The sequence below is a fragment of the Delphinapterus leucas genome, chromosome 20 (genome assembly GCF_059928025.1).
Source record: "Delphinapterus leucas isolate spDelLeu-1000000601 "Yukka" chromosome 20, BTC_Dleu_Yukka2, whole genome shotgun sequence".
In the NCBI taxonomy this organism is placed as follows: Eukaryota; Metazoa; Chordata; class Mammalia; order Artiodactyla; family Monodontidae; genus Delphinapterus; species Delphinapterus leucas.
The window spans coordinates 10,097,287-10,116,832 of record NC_143148.1 but is presented as its reverse complement, the minus strand read 5'-3'; the positions used below and the strand labels follow the sequence as shown (position 1 = coordinate 10,116,832).

The 19,546-nt window shown below is 55.8% G+C and overlaps 1 protein-coding gene and 1 non-coding gene across 6 annotated transcripts; both read right to left on the bottom strand.

Moving 5' to 3' along the window:
* Positions 1–22: 22 nt before the first annotated feature.
* ERCC2 (ERCC excision repair 2, TFIIH core complex helicase subunit) lies at positions 23–18,989 on the bottom strand. Of its 5 annotated transcripts, XM_022585372.3 has the most exons (23): positions 18,183–18,989; positions 17,752–17,851; positions 16,694–16,771; positions 16,549–16,611; positions 16,279–16,392; positions 11,508–11,624; positions 11,303–11,419; positions 10,833–10,956; positions 10,639–10,735; positions 10,420–10,553; positions 10,166–10,334; positions 7,491–7,609; positions 5,250–5,319; positions 5,090–5,159; positions 4,897–4,998; positions 3,667–3,730; positions 3,024–3,145; positions 1,573–1,665; positions 1,415–1,487; positions 1,120–1,190; positions 868–1,011; positions 631–774; positions 23–226 (listed from the first exon to the last, which is right to left on the bottom strand). In XM_022585372.3, the coding sequence occupies exons 1-23, from the start codon at positions 18,185–18,187 to the stop codon at positions 134–136; spliced, it is 2,283 nt and encodes a 760-aa protein (XP_022441080.1). In that variant the 5' UTR covers positions 18,188–18,989; the 3' UTR covers positions 23–133. The 5 variants fall into 5 exon arrangements, 4 of the variants coding, with proteins under 4 accessions (XP_022441080.1, XP_089758826.1, XP_022441079.1 ...); XM_089902700.1 differs by having other exon boundaries at positions 10,430–10,553; positions 10,639–10,956; XM_022585371.3 differs by lacking the exon at positions 23–226 and having other exon boundaries at positions 233–774.
* Positions 14,348–14,486, bottom strand: LOC115802615 (small nucleolar RNA SNORA46). The gene has a single exon (XR_004023116.1). It is a non-coding gene; the product is annotated as a small nucleolar RNA SNORA46 (small nucleolar RNA).
* Positions 18,990–19,546: the final 557 nt, after the last annotated feature.

The window sequence follows — 19,546 nt, the reverse complement described above, 5'->3', positions numbered from 1 at the left end:
AAGGTCTGCCTGAGGTGTCCTGCAGGGACTTTAAGCGCCTCCCCCGGAGGCGCCCTCCAAGCTACTGGGACCCAGGGCCAGGTAGGGCTCACGAGTCGCGGCCAGCTCCTTTCACGGCCCCGCCCCCACCCCGCTACAGCTGCTGAGCGATCTGTGCTATCCTCCGCAGCGTCTCCTCCGACTCCAGCTGCTCCAGGCTGAGCAGGGACAGGCCCAGCTGGTCCTCCTGGTGGGGGGCGGGGGGTGTCAGCTGCTGACTTCCTAACACAGGGGTCCACAACTCCGTAGGGACAGGTGGCCCGCCCGGGGGCGGGGGGGGGGGGGGCTACAGGACAGGATGCTTGAATTTCAAAACACCCGTATAACCCAGGGCATCCCGTCCCCAGAGAGCTGTGTCCAAGCTAGAGAAGGACTGGCTTTCCAGAGGCCCACGGCCAGCTCGCGGCTCCCACTGGAGAGACACGCTCTGGCTGTAGCCCTCGACCCTCCCCGCAGTTCCAGTTCCCAGGCCTGGCGCACCGGTGCACACAAACCCCTCTCTGTCGGGGGCAGGGAGCAGGCTGGGCTTGGGACTCGGGGAGAAAGCCAAGGGCCCTTCCTGAAAGAGGAGCTTAGGCGCCGCGGGCTCACCCGGTGGAATGGCTGTGCCATCTGCCTCAGGAAGTACTTGGCGACCTGGACCCCCTCGTCAACGGTCAGGTTGAGGCTGGCGTCGGTGAGGTGCTCCTGGATCCAGCGGGGCAGTTTCCCCCGCTTGTCGGCCCGGGCAAAGCGCTGTGAGTGGGAGAGGGAGGATGTCAGGACCCTGGCAGGGGGAACTCGCAACTGGGGGAACAGCCTGGTTGGCGGGGGCCCCGGAACGCGCACCTTGTCGGCAAAGACCATGAGGCCGTAGTCAGTCTTGCCCCTGATGGCCCGACCCACGCACTGGGCCGCGTGGCGCATGGCATCGAAGGTCAGAAAGTCGTTCTCTCGAATCTGGAACTGGTCCCGAAGGTATTCCAGCCGCGCCTGCGGGTGCAGAGATGGGGGGGGGGGGGCAACGTCCCTTCCTCACACAAGTCCTAAGGAGAGGGCCCAACAGAGGCCTTCACGTCCTACCCCCCAGGCGCTGCTCACCTTGAGAATGCGGCTCTGGGTGTAGACATAGGGCACCCCGAACATGATGACGGCCCGGCCGTAGTGGTGCACTGCGGGACACAGGAGGGGGAGTGAGAGGGCTGAACTCGCGGGGCCCGGGAGCTCGTGCTGTTTGAGTGACTGCACCCCAAGGGCCCTGCAGAGCACCCAGGGATGGAAGGAAGGGGAGGCCCCCGTGCGTGCCCAGGCTATGGGCCGCCGGTCCCCTGGGGGAGCAGAAATGGCCAGACATCCACGCAGGCGCTTGGGGGAGGGGAGAGCCTAGTCCACTCACCAAAGTCAATTCCCTCAGACACTTTGCCTCGGGCCACCGAGAGCAGGATGGCCCCACGGCCGTTCTCGCAGGCCTGGGGAGGGGAGGCCAGGACACGAGATGCGTCACCTCTGGCCCCTCTCCACCCTGGGCTTTCCTCTTCCCCCGGTAACACCCACCTCCTGGTACTTCTCCAGGGCAACACTGGTCTCAGCCCCATCTTGGGTCTCAATAAAGATCAGCTTGTTCCTTTGGATGTTTTCGAGGATGCCCTTAGGGGAAGACACCAGGGAGGTCAGGGTGTGGGCTGGCAGAAGGATTAAAGGACAGGGGAGTCCTGGTTAAACTCAACTCTGTCAGATTCCCATGCAACAGACCACTTCTCTCCCCAGCCTCAGCTTGCCCACTGGAGACCCGGGGAGGGAACCAATCCTCATCCTTTGGACGAATGGAACAGGCATGTGGCTCAAGATGGCCCATCGGGATGCAGGTGATAGGTGGAGAGGCCAGGCAGAGCCAATCGGAGGCTGACTTGAGATTTCATATTTGACACTGAAATAGATGTGTGGTACGAATAAAGGACAGATACACAGATGGACCAGTGAGACAAAACAGAGGGTCCAGAAACACCCCCCCACACACAGATGGTCACTTGTGCCACTCAGTGCGGGGAGCTCTTTTCAGTAAGTGGGGCTGGAGAAATTAGATTTCCATATGGGAAAAAAATGAATCTTGACCCCTGCCTTACATCATACACAAAGGTAAATCTGAGGTACCTCACAGCCCTTAGATGTGAAAGCTACAACTACAAAGCTTCTAGAAGGAAACACAGGAGACCATCTTTGGGACCCTGGGGTCGGCAAAGGCTTCTTAAATAAGACACGAAAGGCGCACAGGATGTGGCACTCAGGTGGCTGACAGCCGCCTTTCCCACTGTGTGGAAAGAGCCTGAGGACAAGACCAAGGTCTTGGTTGTGCGTGAATGAGGTTCCCACACGTTGCCTGGTGCTAACATTAGACAAGTTCACTCGTCTCAGCCCAAAGAAGTGCCCTAACTTACCCGAGAGCTGGGCGCGTGGTGCATTCAGAATCAGAAAGGACAGGGCGCCCCTTCCCCATCGACATCCTGTTGGGTTGCCAGTGCCCAGCCGTGGTGAGCTCCATTTCCCCATGACCTCACCCACACGCTCCCCAGAAGGGGCTCCTGCAGGTTCTTTGCCCCGAGCCTGTATCCAGCCTTAATTCTCCAGAACCTTCCTCTAGAGGCGCAGCACCCAGCTAGAGTCACACCTGCTACCCAGTGTCTCGACACCAAGCCATATGTGCTGGAGAGACTGTCAGGAAGTAACCCAAAAAACCCATAAGGTGGGATGTGGTCACCTCTCCTGAGGGCCACACCTCTGAGGAAGGGGCCCAGCGAGGCTGCTCATGTCTTAGTTCTTAACCTGGATGTTGGGAGAAGAGTGAACGCTATTTATTCTTTAAACTGTCCATCTGTGTTTTATACGCTGTCCTATCACCTATGATACATGTCACCATTTAAAACACAAGAGGAATGAAGCCAACACACAGGGGAACAGAGCCAAGAGCTGAGACAGGGGCCTTCTGTGGGGTGAGTAGCTGGGCGTACCTGCTCGTACCAGGAGGCCACGGTGCTCTCCATGTACTGGTAGCTGGTAAAGAAGGCCACGATGCCATCGGGCACCACAGCGGACATCTCCAGCAGGAGGTTTCCGTAGTTCCGGATCACCGCTGTGAGGGGTCAGAGGTTGGACTCTCTCCTGGCCTGGTTCCACCTCCCCACTCCCTATCAGAGCGTTCCTGTCTAATGGCTTGTCTTGAATTTGGGTTCCTAAAAACCCCACTGAGGCCTCTGTAGGACTGTTCAAACACATTCTGCTTTTCCTTGGGAGGACGGCACCCCCAAGCCCCTGAAGATAGGCGTGGCCATGTGACTTGCCATGGCCGAATACAGAAAGGGCCACATGTCACTTCCAGGTTGAGAACCTTTACGAGCCAGTTCACAATTCACCATGATCCCTCCTGTCACAGCTCACCACCACAGTGATGTGTCCAATGGTGGAAGTTTCCAGCATGAGACATGGGGCAGGCCCCCACCAACCCATGATGGCACGTACTGTGGGCAAGAAGTACTTCTGCCTAAAGCCACTTCGATTTGGGGGTATTTGTTACTGCATCATGACCCAGCCCACGCTGACTGCTCCACCTCCCCTCCTGGGACCCATACAAACCATCCCCTGTGGGTACCATACCGATATCTTCCCGGGTCTCAAACTTGGAGCTGATGGCCACCTGGTCATTGCCACGGCCAATGATCTGGAAAGAGCAAGAGGGGTCATGACAGGGGAAACAGCAGCCGCTCCAACGTGTGAGTGCAGGTGGCCTGCTAGCGCTGTTCTAAGCTTTTTATAGACACAGGGTCATCGAATGAACCCTCAGCTACGCTGTTATCTGCAAGGCGCAGATGAGTGACCTAAGGCTCACAAAAGGCGTGTCGTGTCGCCCGCCCAAGGTCACAGCAGGGGCTGAACTGAACCGAAGTCTGCCCATGTGTCTCAGCAGCAAGTACCCTCTTAGCCCGTGCCAGCCTCCAGCCAGTCAGTTCAGGAAGTTGCCTCTCACCCCCAGCTCGACAGCCACTGTGCAACACCGCCAGCAACCTCACAGAAGCACGACGCGGTACATGGCCCATGGTCAGCACCAGTCCACAACCCCTGAAGGGCAATTCAGAAGCGAAAACGCTCTGGAAACTCCAGATGTTTAAGTTTGGCACGAACTCCTACAGCAGCAAAACCTGCCCTGAGCCTATTCAGAGTCCTGACGTATCTCCCTTAGCTAGACTCTTCAAAACGTTTGCTGAAATATGACTCTCACTGGAGGGACTTGCCCAGACCCCACTGGCAGTGTTTCCAGTCTGGAAAATTCTCAATTCTAAAACACATCTGGGGAATTCCCTAGTGGTCCAGCAGTTAGGACTCCATGCTTTCACTACTGAGAGCCCGGGTTCAATCCCCGATCAGGGAACTAAGAGCCCACAAGCCGTGTGGCGCGGCAAAACAAAAAACAACAAACAAAAAAAAACACATCTGGCCCAGGGACTTCAGATATGAAACTGAGGGCCCATGTTACGATGTTCATTTTACAAAGAAGGGGACCAAGGCAGAGTGGAAAGGTCACTTAGCAAGGTCACAGCCAGACGATGAACCGGGCAAGGCCACGCTAACCAAGTACCGGGCCCTGGGCCACAAAGGCCTTTCACACCTGTTATCTCACTCAATCCCCTCAACCACCCTGGGAGATCACAGAGGGGGTGTTCCCATTTCACACATGAGAAAGCTAAGGCTTGGGGCGTCGAACTCAGGCCCAGGTCTGCCTGAATCCAGAATCCCACAGCTGCCTGAGAAGTGGCAGGGAGCAGAGGGAGGAAAGGCAGCCCTCATTCCCACCTCCCCTCCCCCATCACCTCACCCTCTCCCACGCACCATGGGGCAGAGGCAGACCCGAGCCAATGTCATGGTGAAGGTTGCCATGGTGACGGGGTGGAAGTCCAGGATCTTGGGGTAGATGTCCAGCGGGGACAGCGTCTGTACCAGGGACAGCAGGAGGGATCTTAGCAGGACTGGGCAGGAATCAGGAGTCCCCCCGTGGAGATCTGGGGGCCAAAAGGGCCCTCACCCCAGATGTGATGATGACGGACTGGAAGCGCTCAAACACAGGTTTGATGGCCAGCGAGGCGTCCATGCAGCTGTGAGGAGAAGACAAGGGTGGTGAGTGCCAGGCTGGGGGGCCCAGGCCCCTGTGGTCCATTCACACCCCCTCTGGGGTCAGGTCTCACCTGAAGTGCAGGATGGGGTTGGCGATGGTTGGGGTCCTGTCGTCAAAGGGCTCAATGATGATGGTGAAACCTACAGGGGGCCGGTGAGATTCCCTGGGCGCCAGTCATGACCATGCCCACTAGGCCACCCCCCACCCCTGCCCCCCACTTTCTCCCTCCACCCCAGTCCTCCTCCCCCCACCTTCCTCAGTGAATGGGACCAGCCACCAGCAGCCCAAACCTAAAACCCAGGCATCTGAGTCCAAAATATACCCCAACCCGCCCACTTCTCCCCAGGGCCGACACCTGTGCAAACGTTCAGAGGACCCTGAGCCAAGAGTACCAAAGGCTCACCCCTCACTCTCCCGGGGCTGCAGGGGCCCACCCCCCAACTCAAGCCAAAGTCTCAAACCTTCTACCACCTGTCTGTCTAAGCCATCAGGAGGCTGGTCAGCTCTGCCTCCAAAGTCTAGCTGCCCACTTCCCCCACCCCCGGCCCAGTGCAGCCGCCATCACCTCCCGCCTAGACCACTGCAGTTGCCTCCTCACTGGGCTCCCCGCTCCCACCCCTGCTCCCTTCACAGCAGCCAGAGGGACTCTGTGAAATCCTGAGTCAGTTCACAACTTGCCCCTGCTCAGAAGCCCCCACACTCCTCCCAGGGTCCAGAATTGTCTGTGGGATCCTGCCGCGATGACCCCATTTCCTCCTTGCTCACGGGCCTCCTGCCTCACTTTCAAAACCACCAGGCTCATTCCACCCCGGGGCCTTTGCACTTGCCCCACTGCCTGGCAAGCTTCCCAAGGCAGCTGGCTCCATTTGGTCATTCGGAACTCAGCTCAAATGTCAGCTCAGAAAAGCCACGCCAGCCATGTAGGTGTTCTCCAACATGGCGACATGTTTGTTTCTCACGAAAACTATCACTTTCTGGAATCATCTTCCTTACCTGTGTCTGCACCTCGGCTCCCTGTCTTCCCAGCTAGCACATAAGTTCTGGGAGGTCAGGAATGAGGTCTTTCTTGGTTCCTGCCACTTCCCCAGTGCTGGGCCTGGCCCATTTGTTGAACCAATAAATGAATGAATGAATCCACGTATTCTATTTCACTTAGTAAAAATTTTTGAAAAAATCAAGTCCTCTGTGCCTAGCCCTGTGCTGAGGATGCAGCAGTGGCTGAGACAGCCCTGGTCCTGCCCTCTCAGGACTCACAGTCCAGTGACGGGGACACAGACCTGTCCCCACAGAGTGACCACTCTTAAGTGGGCAAGGCTGGGACGGGGAGCCTAGAGGAGGGGCCTGGCCCAGCCTGGGAGTCAGAAGGGGCTTCCTGGAGGAGGCGGCGGCATTTCTCCTGAGCCGAGAACTGAAGGGTGAGGGGGAGACAGCTGGGGGCTGAGGAACGTGGGGAAGGACGTTCCAAATAAAGAATGTCAGGTGCTGGGAGACGGCAAAGTGGGGAACAGAGGAGAAAGACAGACCGAGAGGCAAGACGGGGTGGACGGAGGGATGGACGCAGAGGGAAGCTTCCGCTGAGACTTGCTGCCGACCGGCCCTGGGGTGGGGGAGACGGACTCACTATCCTCCTGCCAAGGCCACACCAGGCCGCGGGACATCGCGCAGGCCTGACCTAGTTTCCTAGATAGAGGAGTAGTCCCCGGGGATCAGACTGAGCCCTTGGCCGGCTTAAAGCTGAGGAAGCGGAGGGAATGCTCCCCTCTCCCCTGGAAATCTGAGCATCCTCCTCGACTCCTCTCCCCCAGGCCCTGCACGACCAGGCACCCAGTCCCGGCAGCTTTAGCTCCCACATCTCTCTCCAGCCCCTCCTTTTCTCTCCTCCCGCACTGGCCCAGCCTCTGCTAGAAGAAACATTCTAAAGCACAAATCTGATCCTGCCTCTCCCTTGCTCAGAACCTGCCATGGCTCCCCAGTGCCACCGGGAGCAGCATGACCAACCCCTTACCCCACCCCCCGGTGTAAGTGAGCAGATCCCCCACAGAACTTCTCCGGCCTCACCTCATGCCTCTGCCCACCCCCATACTTCTCCACTCTGCAGCCAGAGGGAACCTTTGAACACACAAATCTGAGCGCGAGGCCTGCTCACTCGAGAGCCCTTCGTGGCTCCCCGCTGCCCTCAAAATAAAGCCCAAACTCCCGAGCCCAACCCTACGAGGTCCCGCCAGTCCAAGTCCCAGGGGCAACCCTCTAGGCCCTGCCAGATCCCGATTCCGGGCCGGGGGCCGGCAGAGGCAGGAAGAGGTGAGCTCACCCTTGGCGTAGGTGCTGACGAGCGTGGCGAAGTTAGCCAGGAGGGTGAGAGGGGAGAAGTCGGCGAGATCCGCGATCTCCAAGGTGTGCAGGAGGGAGCGGAGGCGCTCGGCGCAGAACCTGGCGGGGTGGCGGGATGGACTGAGGGAAGGCAGCGGGCCCCAGAGTCCCCTCCTCGCCCTCAGAGGACGTGGTCACGCACCGCCTCCCCCGCCGCCTGGCAGTTCCGTGAGGGCAGGGCCTGGGTCTGTGTGAGTCACCTCTGTGTCCCCACCTTGTACAAGTGCATGTCCCACGGGGCCACAGCCACACGAGGGCACACACGGAGCAATAATCACACGGCCCACAGAGTCGCAGTCATGTCACGTGAGATCACACTCTCACATGCAGGTTCTCGGTCAAAAGGGGTGACCCAGCATCCCACAGTCACAACGTGAATCCCGCATGGCCACACTGTCATATACTCACGCCCAGAACCTCTCGCAATGTCTCAGTCACACTCACCACCCTCGGTGACACTCACAGCGTCAGAGTCCCACCTGCTCACAGAGGACAATCTCACACACCCTCACAGAGCCGTACACGCAAGGCCACCCAGCTGGAGGCTCTCACCCCTCGGGGACAGGCGGTGGAGCAGGAGAACCTGGCTTTGGAGCCAGGCAGATGGTCAAGTTTAAAACCGGCCTCCTGAACCTCCTTTCTTCAAGTCTGTCTTCTCTTCCCCCAAGCTCGATCAGGTGCCCCCTCTGTGTTCCCTCAGCCCCCAGGACTCCCCCATCCCAGCCCTGGGTTGGCCCTATCTGGGACAGGTCTGTCTCCCCAACTGAACTGTGAGCCCCAGGAGGGCAGGGCCAGGGCTGTCTCAGTCATCACTGCGTCCGCATCACAGAGCAGGCACTCAGAACACGTATCATGTGGCTAACTAAGATTCCCTCTGTCCTCAAAAGTCTCTCAGCTGTGAGAGAAGGTTGAAGCCACACCGAGGGCTCCCCACCCCCTCAGAGGCAGAGCAGCCAGGAGCTCTGGAGCCCTACAGGCCGGGCTTCGAGTCACAATTGCCATAGGCAGTGCTGTGTGGCCCTGTCTCCTCTGCGGGACACAGCGTCCTCTGCAGCGCAAGGCAAGGACACTGTATTGACAGTATTTTTCTTTTTTTTTTTTTTGGCCGCGTGGCATGTGGGATCTTAGTTCCCCAACCAGGGATCAAACCTGTGCCCCCTGCAGTGGAAGGGCAGCGTCTTAACCACTGCACTGGACCGCGAGGGAAGGAGGACACTGTCCTGGGATTCCATGGGATGTGGACCATAAAGCACTTAGCTCGTCATCAGTGCTCTAGACCGGGTAGGTTCCTGGCATCGCTGCCCTGTCATTTAACCACCGCAGGAGGGACTTCCCTGGTGGTGCAGTGGTTAAGAATCTGCCTGCCAACGTAGGGGACACGGGTTCGAGCCCTGGGCCAGGAAGATCCCACGTGCTGCGGAGCAACTAAGCCCGCGAGCCACAACTACTGAGCCCGCATGCCGCAACCACTGAAGTCCGAGCACCGCAACAGAGAAGCCAGTGTAGGGCTTCCCTGGTGGCGCAGTGGTTAAGAATCCACCTGCCAACGCAGGGGACACAGGTTCGACCCCTGATCCAGGAAGATCCCACATGCTGTGGAGCAACTAAGCCTGTGCACCACAACTACTGAGCCTGTGCTCTACAGCCCGCAAGCCACAACTACTGAGCCCGCATGCCACAACTACTGAAGCCCGTGGGCCTAGAGCCCATGCTCCGCAACAAGAGAAGCCACCGCAATGAGAAGCCCACACCCCGCAACAAAGAGTAGCCTCTGCTCACCACAACTAGAGAAAGCCCAGGTGCAGCAATGAAGACCCAATGCAGCCAAAAATAAATAAGATAAAATAAATAAATGAATTAAGAAGGAAAAAAAAGAGAGAAGCCAGTGTAATGAGAAGCCCGTGCACCGCAACGAAGAGTAGCCCCCACTCCTCCGCAAAGGAGGAAACTCAGGTTCAGAGAAGACCAATGACTTATGCAAAACAGCAAAGGAAAAGCACAGGAAACTCCATCCCCACTCCCAGGTCCATTCGCTGCCTGCCCTGTGACGGGGAGACTGACCCTGCCCCCCAGATCGCACTGAGGGGCTGCTCCAGCCCACAGGCTGGGGGCCGGGGTCGCGGGGGGGACGATGAGAGGCACTGATGGGAGGAGACAGGGGTCTGGGGGGAGGGCCCCATTTTCTCCCGGCTCCCACTCTGCTGAGCCTCATCAGGAGCCCCTCCCCAGGGCCGCTCCCTCCCCTTCCCCTGGGGCCTGGGGCAGGAACACCTCTGACCTCTAGCAAGGGCCCAGGGGCCTCGCCACCCGTCAGCTCCTCCACCCTGCCCGCCCCCCTGTACACAGCCCCTCCATCAAACTCTCCTCAGGTAAATTCTCTGATCGAGCCATGTGCCGCCTGCCCCACCAGGGCCCCAAGACCAGCTCGCGGACCGGCCCGCTCTGCCCCACGAGTGTCACACATGCGCCCCCCCCACTCTTCCCTTACTCCTGATACTGGTGACACGGTGACCCCAGGCCACAGGCTGGGAGGACAAAGCTCAGCGAGTGCCAGGGCCGGCCTCGACGCCCCCCACCCGCAGCAGGGACCCACCCACCCAGCCTCGGAGGCCGCACCTGAGGGGCTTGCGCTGGATGCACACACGCTGGGCCAGGCCGCTCAGGAAGGCGGGTGGGCTCTCCTGCACCACGTGTTGCACGCGCAGCCGCCACTTGACATACTCCAGCAGCCGCCGCAGGAAGCCCAGGAAGTGCTCGGCCGTGCGGATGGAGCCTGGCACCGCCTCTGCGGGCGGGAAGAGGGGCTCAGCCAGGCGCCGCTGGGGTGCAAGCGGCAGGGTGCGGGGGCGCGGGGGCAGGCCGCGGCTCACCCTTCAGCACCTCGTCGGGCAGCACGGGGTTGGCCAGTTGGGCGTCGGTCTCCCGGGCGGCGCTGGCCTCCCGCAGCCCCTCCACCAGGCGCCGGTACTCGTCCCGCAGACGCTGCTCGTCCGTCTCCTTGATCCTGCGGGGAGACCAGGTGTGGGCAGAGCTGGGGACACTTGGGGGGCAGGTCAGGCGCCAGGGCCTACCGGCTGCAGCATCCCCACCTGAGCACCGTCTTCTGCAGGGTCTCCAGGTTGCCCTGGCACCGATCCAGGGTCCGGCGGGTGAGGTTGACACTCATGGAGTCGATGCAGACATTGTCTGGAGGAGAGCAGGCAGCGGGCCGGGCTCAGGCAGGTGGACGCCGCGGCAGCCTGAGGGGCTGGCATCGCCTCCCTGCCCTGGCCCCCTCCCTCACCAATGTTGTGGGCCTCGTCGAAGACGACGACGGCCTTGCGGGCCAGCTCCTTGGACACCAGGTCGGCAATCTTGGGGTCCAGGAGGTAGTGGTAACTGTAGACCACCACGTTGGCGTGCAGGATCTGGGGGCCGAGGCGGGCAGGGTCAGCCCGGGCCATCTGCCAGCACCCAGCCCTGGGGCCCTGCCACCGCCGTCCACACCACGATGCCACGCCACTGCCCCACAGGCCCACAGAGGCGAGGCGAGGCGAGAGACACAGGCAGATGGACAGACAGACACAGACAGGCACACAGAGACGAGGCAAGACAGACACAGGCAAGGCACAAATACATATACGCAAACGGATAGAGACTGATAAACAGATACAGGCACAGACCAACAGGGAGATCTAGGCAGATAGACAGATGGGCAGGCAGCCTGTAACCCTCACACACGGCCCTCTGCCCGACCCCTGCTGGCCTCCTCACTGAGTATCGGGCAAGGAAGTATGGGCACCAGCCCTGGCGCTGCCCCATGGCCTTCAGGTCGTCCAGGTTGTAGATGCCAGCAGGGAGGGGCACCTGGCGCCCATGGACATCAAATTCCTATGGGTGAGAGGGTACCTGGGGTTCAGGGAGGTTGGCCGTTGCTAGCGGTCCCACCCTCTGTCTCTCACCGCTGCCCCGCAGGCACCTCGTAGAAGCGGCAGTGGGGCAGGCTGGGGTCCCGCTGGTACTGTGCCCTTATGTAGGAGGCCGTGAGGCTGTGGCACTTTCCGTCGACGTCCTTCCCAAAGCGCAGGGGCGTCACCTGAGGGGCCAGGGAGCATCTTAGCACCGAGAAAGGCTGAGAGGCCCAACCACTCCTCGAATCCGGGGCTCAACACCTAACGGATAGGCGGGATAGGAGGCCATCCTATTCCAACCGGGGTGAGACTTGGGCATTTGTGGAAAACTCGAACCTCAATCTGCTTTATTATTAAACAGTTAAGACACCGAGAACTTACTGCTTTGTTATTAAACAGTTAAGACACCGAGAACTTACTGCAGGGATGCAAGAGTGGTACAGCTGTTGGGCTCTCATTCTTTTTAAAATGTTAACCTCTATATAATGCCAATTACATCTCAATTTTTCAAACTATTAAGGCTTGAAGATTCTTTAGCATGTAGATGAAGGATAACTGCTTTATCTTTTTTTTGTTGGCCGTGCCACACGGCATGTGGGATCTTAATTCTCCAACTAGGGATCGACCTGCACCCCCTGCGTTGGAAGCACGGAGGCTTAACCACTGGACCGCCAGGGAAGTCCTGCTTTATCTTTATTTATTTATTTATTTATTTATTTTTCTGCTTTATCTTTTAAAATGCTAAAACAGCCAGAACTTTGGCAAGGTCCAAGAATCAGAGGAGGCTCTGATCGCAGTTTGAGAACCTGCTTTACCTTTGCCCTGCTCCGAACCCTCTGAGGCTCCACTGGTGGCACCGTCACAGCCCAGGGCTCCCTCTCCTCAGAACAAAACCTTTCCCTCACCAAAGGGAAGGCTCTGAGGCTGCTGACCCCTCCCTCTCCCTTTCCATCAGTTGCCAAGGCTTTTTTTTTTTTTTTTTTTAAAGTCTTTACTGAATTTGTTACAATATTGCTTCTCTTTTATCTTTTTTGGTTTTTTGTCTGCCAGGCATGTGGGATCTTAGCTCCCCGACCAAAGGCGAAGTCTCAACCACTGGACCACCAAGGAAGTCCCTAGTTGCCGAGGCTTATACTACTTCTTTCTCTTTCTTAAATGCCTTTACATTTTATCTTTTTTTAATTAGGTAATATAAATACGTCATATGGGACTTCCCTGGTGTCCAGTGGGTAAGACTCCCTGCTCCCAATGCAGGGAGCCCAGGGTTCTAATCCGGGTCAGGGAACTAGATCCCGCATGCCACAACTAAGGAGCCAGCAAGCCCCACCTAAGAGTCCACATACCTCAACTAAGAAGCCCACATGCCGCAACTAAGATTCCGCACGCCGCAACTAGTACGTCCTCATGCTACAACTAAGAGTTCACATGCCTCAACTAAGAAGTTGGCATGCCGCGACTAAAGACCCCACATGCTGCAACGAAGATTCTACATGCTGCAACTAAGACCCGGCGCTGCCAAAAATAAACAAACAAATAAACAATAAATACCCCCAAAAAATCACATAAAAAGACAAATACATTGGGGCTTCCCTGGTGGCGCAGTTGTTGAGAGTCCACCTGCCGATGCAGGGGACGCGGGTTCGTGCCCCAGTCCGGGAAGATCCCGCGTGCCGTGGAGCGGCTGGGCCCGTGAGTCATGGCCGCTGGGCCTGTGCGTCCGGAGCCTGTGCTCCGCAATGGGAGAGACCACAAGAGTGAGAGGCCCGCGTATGGCAAAAAAAAAAAAAAAAAATACATTGGACTTTCCCTGGTGGCGGAGTGGTTAAGAATCCGCCTGTCAATGCAGGGGACACAGGTTCAAGCCCTGGCCCGGGAAGATCCCACATGCTGCGGAGCAACTAAGCCCATGTGCCACAACTACTGAGGCTACGCTCTAGAGCCCACGAGCCACAACTACTGAAGCCCACACATCTAGAGCCCGTGCTCCACAAGAAGAGAAGCCACGGCAATGAGAAGCGTGCGCACTGCAACAAAGAGTAGCCCCCGCTCACCGCAACTAGAGAAAGCCTGCGCCCAGCAACAAACACCCAACTCAGCCAAAAATAAATAAGAAAAATGGGCTTCCCTGGTGGCACAGTGGTTGAGAGTCCGCCTGCCGATGAAGGGGACACGGGTTCGTGCCCCGGTCTGGGAAGATCCCACATGCCACGGAGCGGCTGGGCCCCTGAGCCATGGCCGCTGAGCCTGCGCGTCCGGAGCCTGTGCTCCGCAACGGGAGAGGCCACAACAGTGAGAGGCCCCCCCCGCAAAAAAAAAAAAAAAAAAAAAAAAAAAACATTGTACAAGGTACACAATGTTAAGTGTCATGTATGCTCCCACAGAAAAGTATTTTAAAGCTATGAAAACTTTATCTAGGATTAAAGCAGAGACCCAATGGCAAATCTATTTTGAAGAACTAAATTCAATCCAAATGAAAACTACAGCTATGCTTTTAAATCTTTCCAAGGCAGCAGGCCTGTGGAGGGACAAAACCAAGATGGAATTATCTGTCGCAATCTTTAGCATTATCCAGGTCACTATATATCTCTGGAAACAACTAAGATACCATCCTGACATACAGCAGAATACTACTTATACACTTAACCACATTTCCAGAAAATCTAATCCAGTTAATTAATTCTCAACTTCTCACTTTCCTAAGGGGGACAGAACCACCACCTGAGCGTGTTCTGAGCACACGCATACATCCATTTGCTACATGGTTCCTCTTCATTTATGTCTCTAAACTTAAACTCATAATTTAAACTTTTGTTTAAAAGAAAGCATCTTGAAATTTTGCTCCAGAGTCTATGGAAGCTTTCATATATCCCAATCCTCCTTGCTATCAGATAACAAAGGCTGAATAGAGTTATGTTCCTTAATTCCACGTAGCAACAGCAGGATGGCACAAAGTCGGCTGTCCAAAAAGAAAGAGCCAGGGATATTTTTGCACTACAGCATCACCAAGAATGGGAAAGATTCCCATCCATGGGTTTCAACACAGTGCTGGGGTGCCACTGCTCTTTAGTCATCATCCACTATCTGTATTATTTCTCATACATTCTTACAAATAACATTACATAATATATATTCTGGGACTTCCCTGGTGGCACAGTGGTTAAGGCTCCACACTCCCAATGCAGGGGGCCCGGGTTCGATCCCAGGTCAGGGAACTGGATCCCACATGCATACCTCAGCTGAGAGTTCACATGCCACAACTAAGGAGCCCGTGAGCCACATCTAAAGAGCTGGTGAGCCACAGGTAAGGAACCCACATGCCACAACCAAGACCTGGCACAATCAAATAAATAAATAATGTAACAACAACAACAAAAATATATATATATAAATAAAAAATACATTCTTGGAATATATTATACCCCACTAAAGAATTACCACACTAAAGCACTTAAAACCGTGCCTGGAGCTCAGTGACCCCAATGGTTTTGTAACTTAATGATAACAACTATTTTTCTATGTATCATATATTAATATTTATTAATATCACTATAATTTCTAATATTCTTTTTTTTTTTTTTGGCTGTGCCGTGTGGCTTGTAGGATCTTAGTTCCCTGACCAGGAATCGAACCCGTGTCCCCCTCAGTGGACGCACAGAATCCTAACCACTGGACCGCCAGGGAATTCCCCATAATTCCTAAAATTCTTTTAACTCTTCATACATGTGAAGGGCTATACATGCACTATCTTGCCCAATCTTTTTTTTATTATTGAAATATAATTGATATATAACATTATAGATCAGTTTCAGGTATACAACATGATTCGATACTTGTATATGTAGGGAAACGACCACCACCGTAAGTCTAGTTAACATCCATCACCATACATAGTTACAATCTTTTTTCTTGTGATAAGAACTTTTAAGATCTACTCTGTTAGAAACTTTCAAATATACAATACAGTATATGACTTACAGTCACCATGCTGTACAGCTGTCCCTCAATATCCAAGGGGAAATGGTTCCAGGTCCACCCCATGGATAACAAAATTAACAGATGCTCAAGTCCCTTATATAAAGTGGCGTAGCACAGTTGGCCCTCCCTATCCGCAGGCTCTGCATCCACAGATACAAAGGGTCAACTGTACGTTATGTGACTTATTTATCCTATAACTAGAAGTCTGTACTTTTTGACCCCTTCACCCATTTCGCCCAACCCCACCCCCTTGCCCAATCTTTTCAACAACTGTGTGAAGCAGGTGATTAATTATCCCCATTTTACAGAAGAGAGGACTGAGGTCCCGAGAGCAGAAACCACCTATGCAAGAGTATATGGCTAGTACATTTCAGAATCAGGAAACCAGACCTGCCAGCCTCCAGGAGCTGCCCTTTTTTTTTTTTTTTTTTTTTGCAGTATGTGGGCCTCTCACTGTTGTGGCCTCCCCCGCCGCGGAGCACAGGCTCTGGACGCGCAGGCTCAGCGGCCATGGCTCACGGGCCCAGCCGCTCCGCGGCATGTGGGATACTCCCGGACCGGGGCACGCACCCGTGTCCCCTGCATCGGCAGGCGGACTCCCAACCACTGCGCCATCAGGGAAGCCCCAAGGAGCTGCCTTTTTAACTTCTCTCAGGCTGGGGAAAGTGGGAAGGCTCCCCGGCGGAGGTGTGCCTGGGCCATGACTGGTGAGTCGGCATTTGATGAGTGAGAAGAGAATTCTGTGCATGGCACCTGCACATCTCCCTGAGATGTCTGGTCTGGGTGGGGATCTAGGACTCCTGGTTGGATGGCAGAGTTTCCTCTATCCTGAGGCTTAGGGCGAGGGGAGGAATGGGCACTCACCTCGGGATGAATACACAGGTTCTTTCGGGAGCTCAGAGCCAGCCCCAAAAACGACAGCTTCTCGCCCTCCTGTTTCTCATAGAAGTTGAGTAACTTTCGAAGCTCTTCAATCACCTGTTCCAGTTGATAAGGGAGGGGGGACTTGGCCTCATTGAAAGCCCCAGCCCCTTCCCCAGCTTCCCACAGGCCCCCAAAGCTATGATGGCAACCGCCAGGGGGACCGCTGGGTTAGGGGACAGTGAGGGGCACTGGGATTGGTCCCAGGCTCACCTTCTCAATCTCAGGCACAGTCCTCGAACAGTAGATGAGTTTAGTCACCTCCAGTGGATATGCCTGGCGACGACAATGGGTTCAGCCTCGGCCCCTGTCCAGCCTCCTCCCTCCTCCCCCTCCACGGGCCCAGTGGGTCACTTACCCGCTGGTACGCCATGATCAGGGCCAACAGGGACACTGTCTTCCCAGTGCCTGAGGGCATCTCCAGGACTCCATGACCCTGCATGATTCGGGCAGGAGGGACAAGACACAGGCTCTCAGAACTTCAGGGACACAGACTCTGGGAAACCACCCCCGCCGCAAAATGCCACCATTGGAACAGCAGGACAACAGAGCAGTTAAAAGTCTGGGCCCTAGGGGCAGTGGATTTGAACCCCACTTCTGCCACTTTTGTTGAGTGGTCTTAGGCAAGACCGCTCAACCTCTCTGGGGCCTCAGGATCCTCATCTCTAAAAATGGGCCTAATCTCTTCTTCATAGCATGGCTATGAGGATTAGTGAGAAACTGGGGGTTAAATACCTAGTACAGTGTCTGATATGTGGTGAACCTGTTTTGTTTTAATTTGGCAAAAAGCGCCTCCACAGCACTTACTCTGTGTCCGGAGCTATTACTAAGTGTCTTACGTCGGGGTTTCTCAACCTCGACTCTCTTGACATTTTGCGGCCGGATAATATTTGATCGTGAGGGGCTGTCCTGTGCACTGCATCTGTGGCCTCTACCTACTAGATGCCAGTAGCACCACCACGCCACTAGTGCTGACAATGAGGAACGTCTCCAGACATTGCCGAATGTCCTCTGGGGGTCAAAATGGTCCCCAGTTGAGAACTCCGCCTTACTTAGTGAATTAACCCCTATAGCCCTCATATTCAGCTGAGGTAGGTACTATTACTATGCCCATTTTACAAAGGTGAAAACTGTGGAACTGGGAGAGTCAGTGATTTACCCAAGGACACACAGCTGTGGGTAGTCGATTCCAAAGTCTCTGTCTTCCTAAGCCAACCACTGAGCGGCTTATCGTTGGACAAGTGTCAGCTAATGCTATTATTAACTATTATTATTTGAGATAACAGAAAGTTTGGCAGCGCTGGCTTCCCAAGGACCTCAGATTTCTAAACTCCAAACGTCCTGCAATCTCAGTCTTAGACGCACGTGCGGCAGCCCCCGCTGTCAGATGGGCAGCAGGGGGGCCGGCCCACCCACCTTGGCATCCAGCGTGCGTTTGAGCTCCAGCATGTAGGAGAACTGCTCCGGGTAGATGTAGTCGTATGGGAAGTGGACCAGCAGCCCGTCCACGTTGAGCCTGGCGGCGGGGGCTGCCGGGTTAGTCCCCCGTCCCCTCAGCCCCTCTCCAGACTCCACACTCCCCTGCCGTCGAACCGAGAGGGGTTACCGGCCCGCTGCTCCCCACCCCCCAGGATGTCCCCCAGTTCTCCAGAAGTCTCCGGGTCCCTTCTGCATCTCGTCTCTGACCATCCCCGTTACCGCCCCGCGGGTCCCCGCGGCTATCCCTACCCCTCTCCTTAAGCCTCCCCTCGCCCCGCCGGGACCCGAGGCCTGCCCACTCACTGGCCCCTGCATCTTCCAGACCCCCACGCCCGCTCCCGAGCCGTGAACCCAGGACCCCCTCTCACTTCATGGCGCCGGTCGCGGGTTGAAGCGGCGTCTGCCCGCCTCCCTCATGAATATTCAGTAGAGGCAGGATCCGCAGGACGTCCCCGAGGTGCTGCTCCACCTTCGTCACGACTCCATTGGCTGATCCCGCCCGTCACTCCACTGGGGCGAAGTCAATCGGGATAATGCGCGTGCGCACGGCAATGCGGGGGCGGGCTCCGGGAGAGGCGGTGCCGGAGGCATCGCTGAGGATCGCCGAGTACCAAGAACAAAACATGGACGGAAGAGGACCGAGAGAATCGATCCCATTCACTGGGTCTCGGTCTGCCGGCATCTGTCCAGATCGTCTGAGTAGCGAATACATACTCAGTTTCATTCTATTATATTCTTAGTTTTAAGGTGTCCTCCCTCCTTTCCCCCACACTTTAACAAAGTAACCAGGGCTGGAATGGGGGAAACCCAGACAAGGTTCCTGACCCAGCCTGGGGGATCAGAGAGGGCTTCCCGGAGGAGTCATCTCTGAGAACTAAGGTGAGGAGTAGGGATGAGGCAGGGTAAGGTGGGGCAGACGATACTGCAGGCAAAAAGGAAAGTGGAAAGCAGGGAACTAAGCAGCAAGATGGGGCTGGAATGTGGCTTAAGGAGCACAAACTTCTCTGAAGTGGAAGACATCACCATGATTTATACCCAACTATCTGAAGTCACGTGTGTTTGCTCTTCCCAGTTTGTTCTCCTCGTACATGGTACTGCAAGGAGCATCTCTGTGGTGTCTCTTAAGGCTCAAGGTCATGTGAGCAACCTCACTAACTGGCTCAACACCCGCCCCTACCACCACCACCATCATGAGTTCTACTAGCTCCCTAGGACTTATTCTCAGAGGCTTTGCCTAACTTTGGAAGTATATTCTCATTCGTATGACTGTGATAAATGTCATTTGTTGATGTAAGGGTCATCATCGCCACTTTAGAGGCGAGGAAACTGAGTCTCAGAGAAAAACTTGCCCAAAGGCTTTACAGCTAGGCCAGGTGCTGCCTCCCAGCCCACCTTCATCCCTGCCCTGCCCACTCTGGGTCGTCACTCTCTGGGGATGTTTCTGTCTCCCTCACTGGACTGTGAGCCTCAGGAGGGTAGGGCTGAGACTGTCTTGGTCACCACTGTGTGTGCCTTTTGCCACCCAGTACAGGACATGCACAGAGCAGGGGCTCAGTGAATCTATGCTCAAGTTCCTTACAGTCTGCCCTCCGTATCCACGAATTCAGAACCCGCAGATACAGAAGACGAACCGTACTAGGCCATTTTGTATGACAGGCTTCAGTATTCACAGATTTTTGGTATCCGTGGGGGTCTGGAACAAATCCCCCCCGCTTATACCAAGGGACGACTG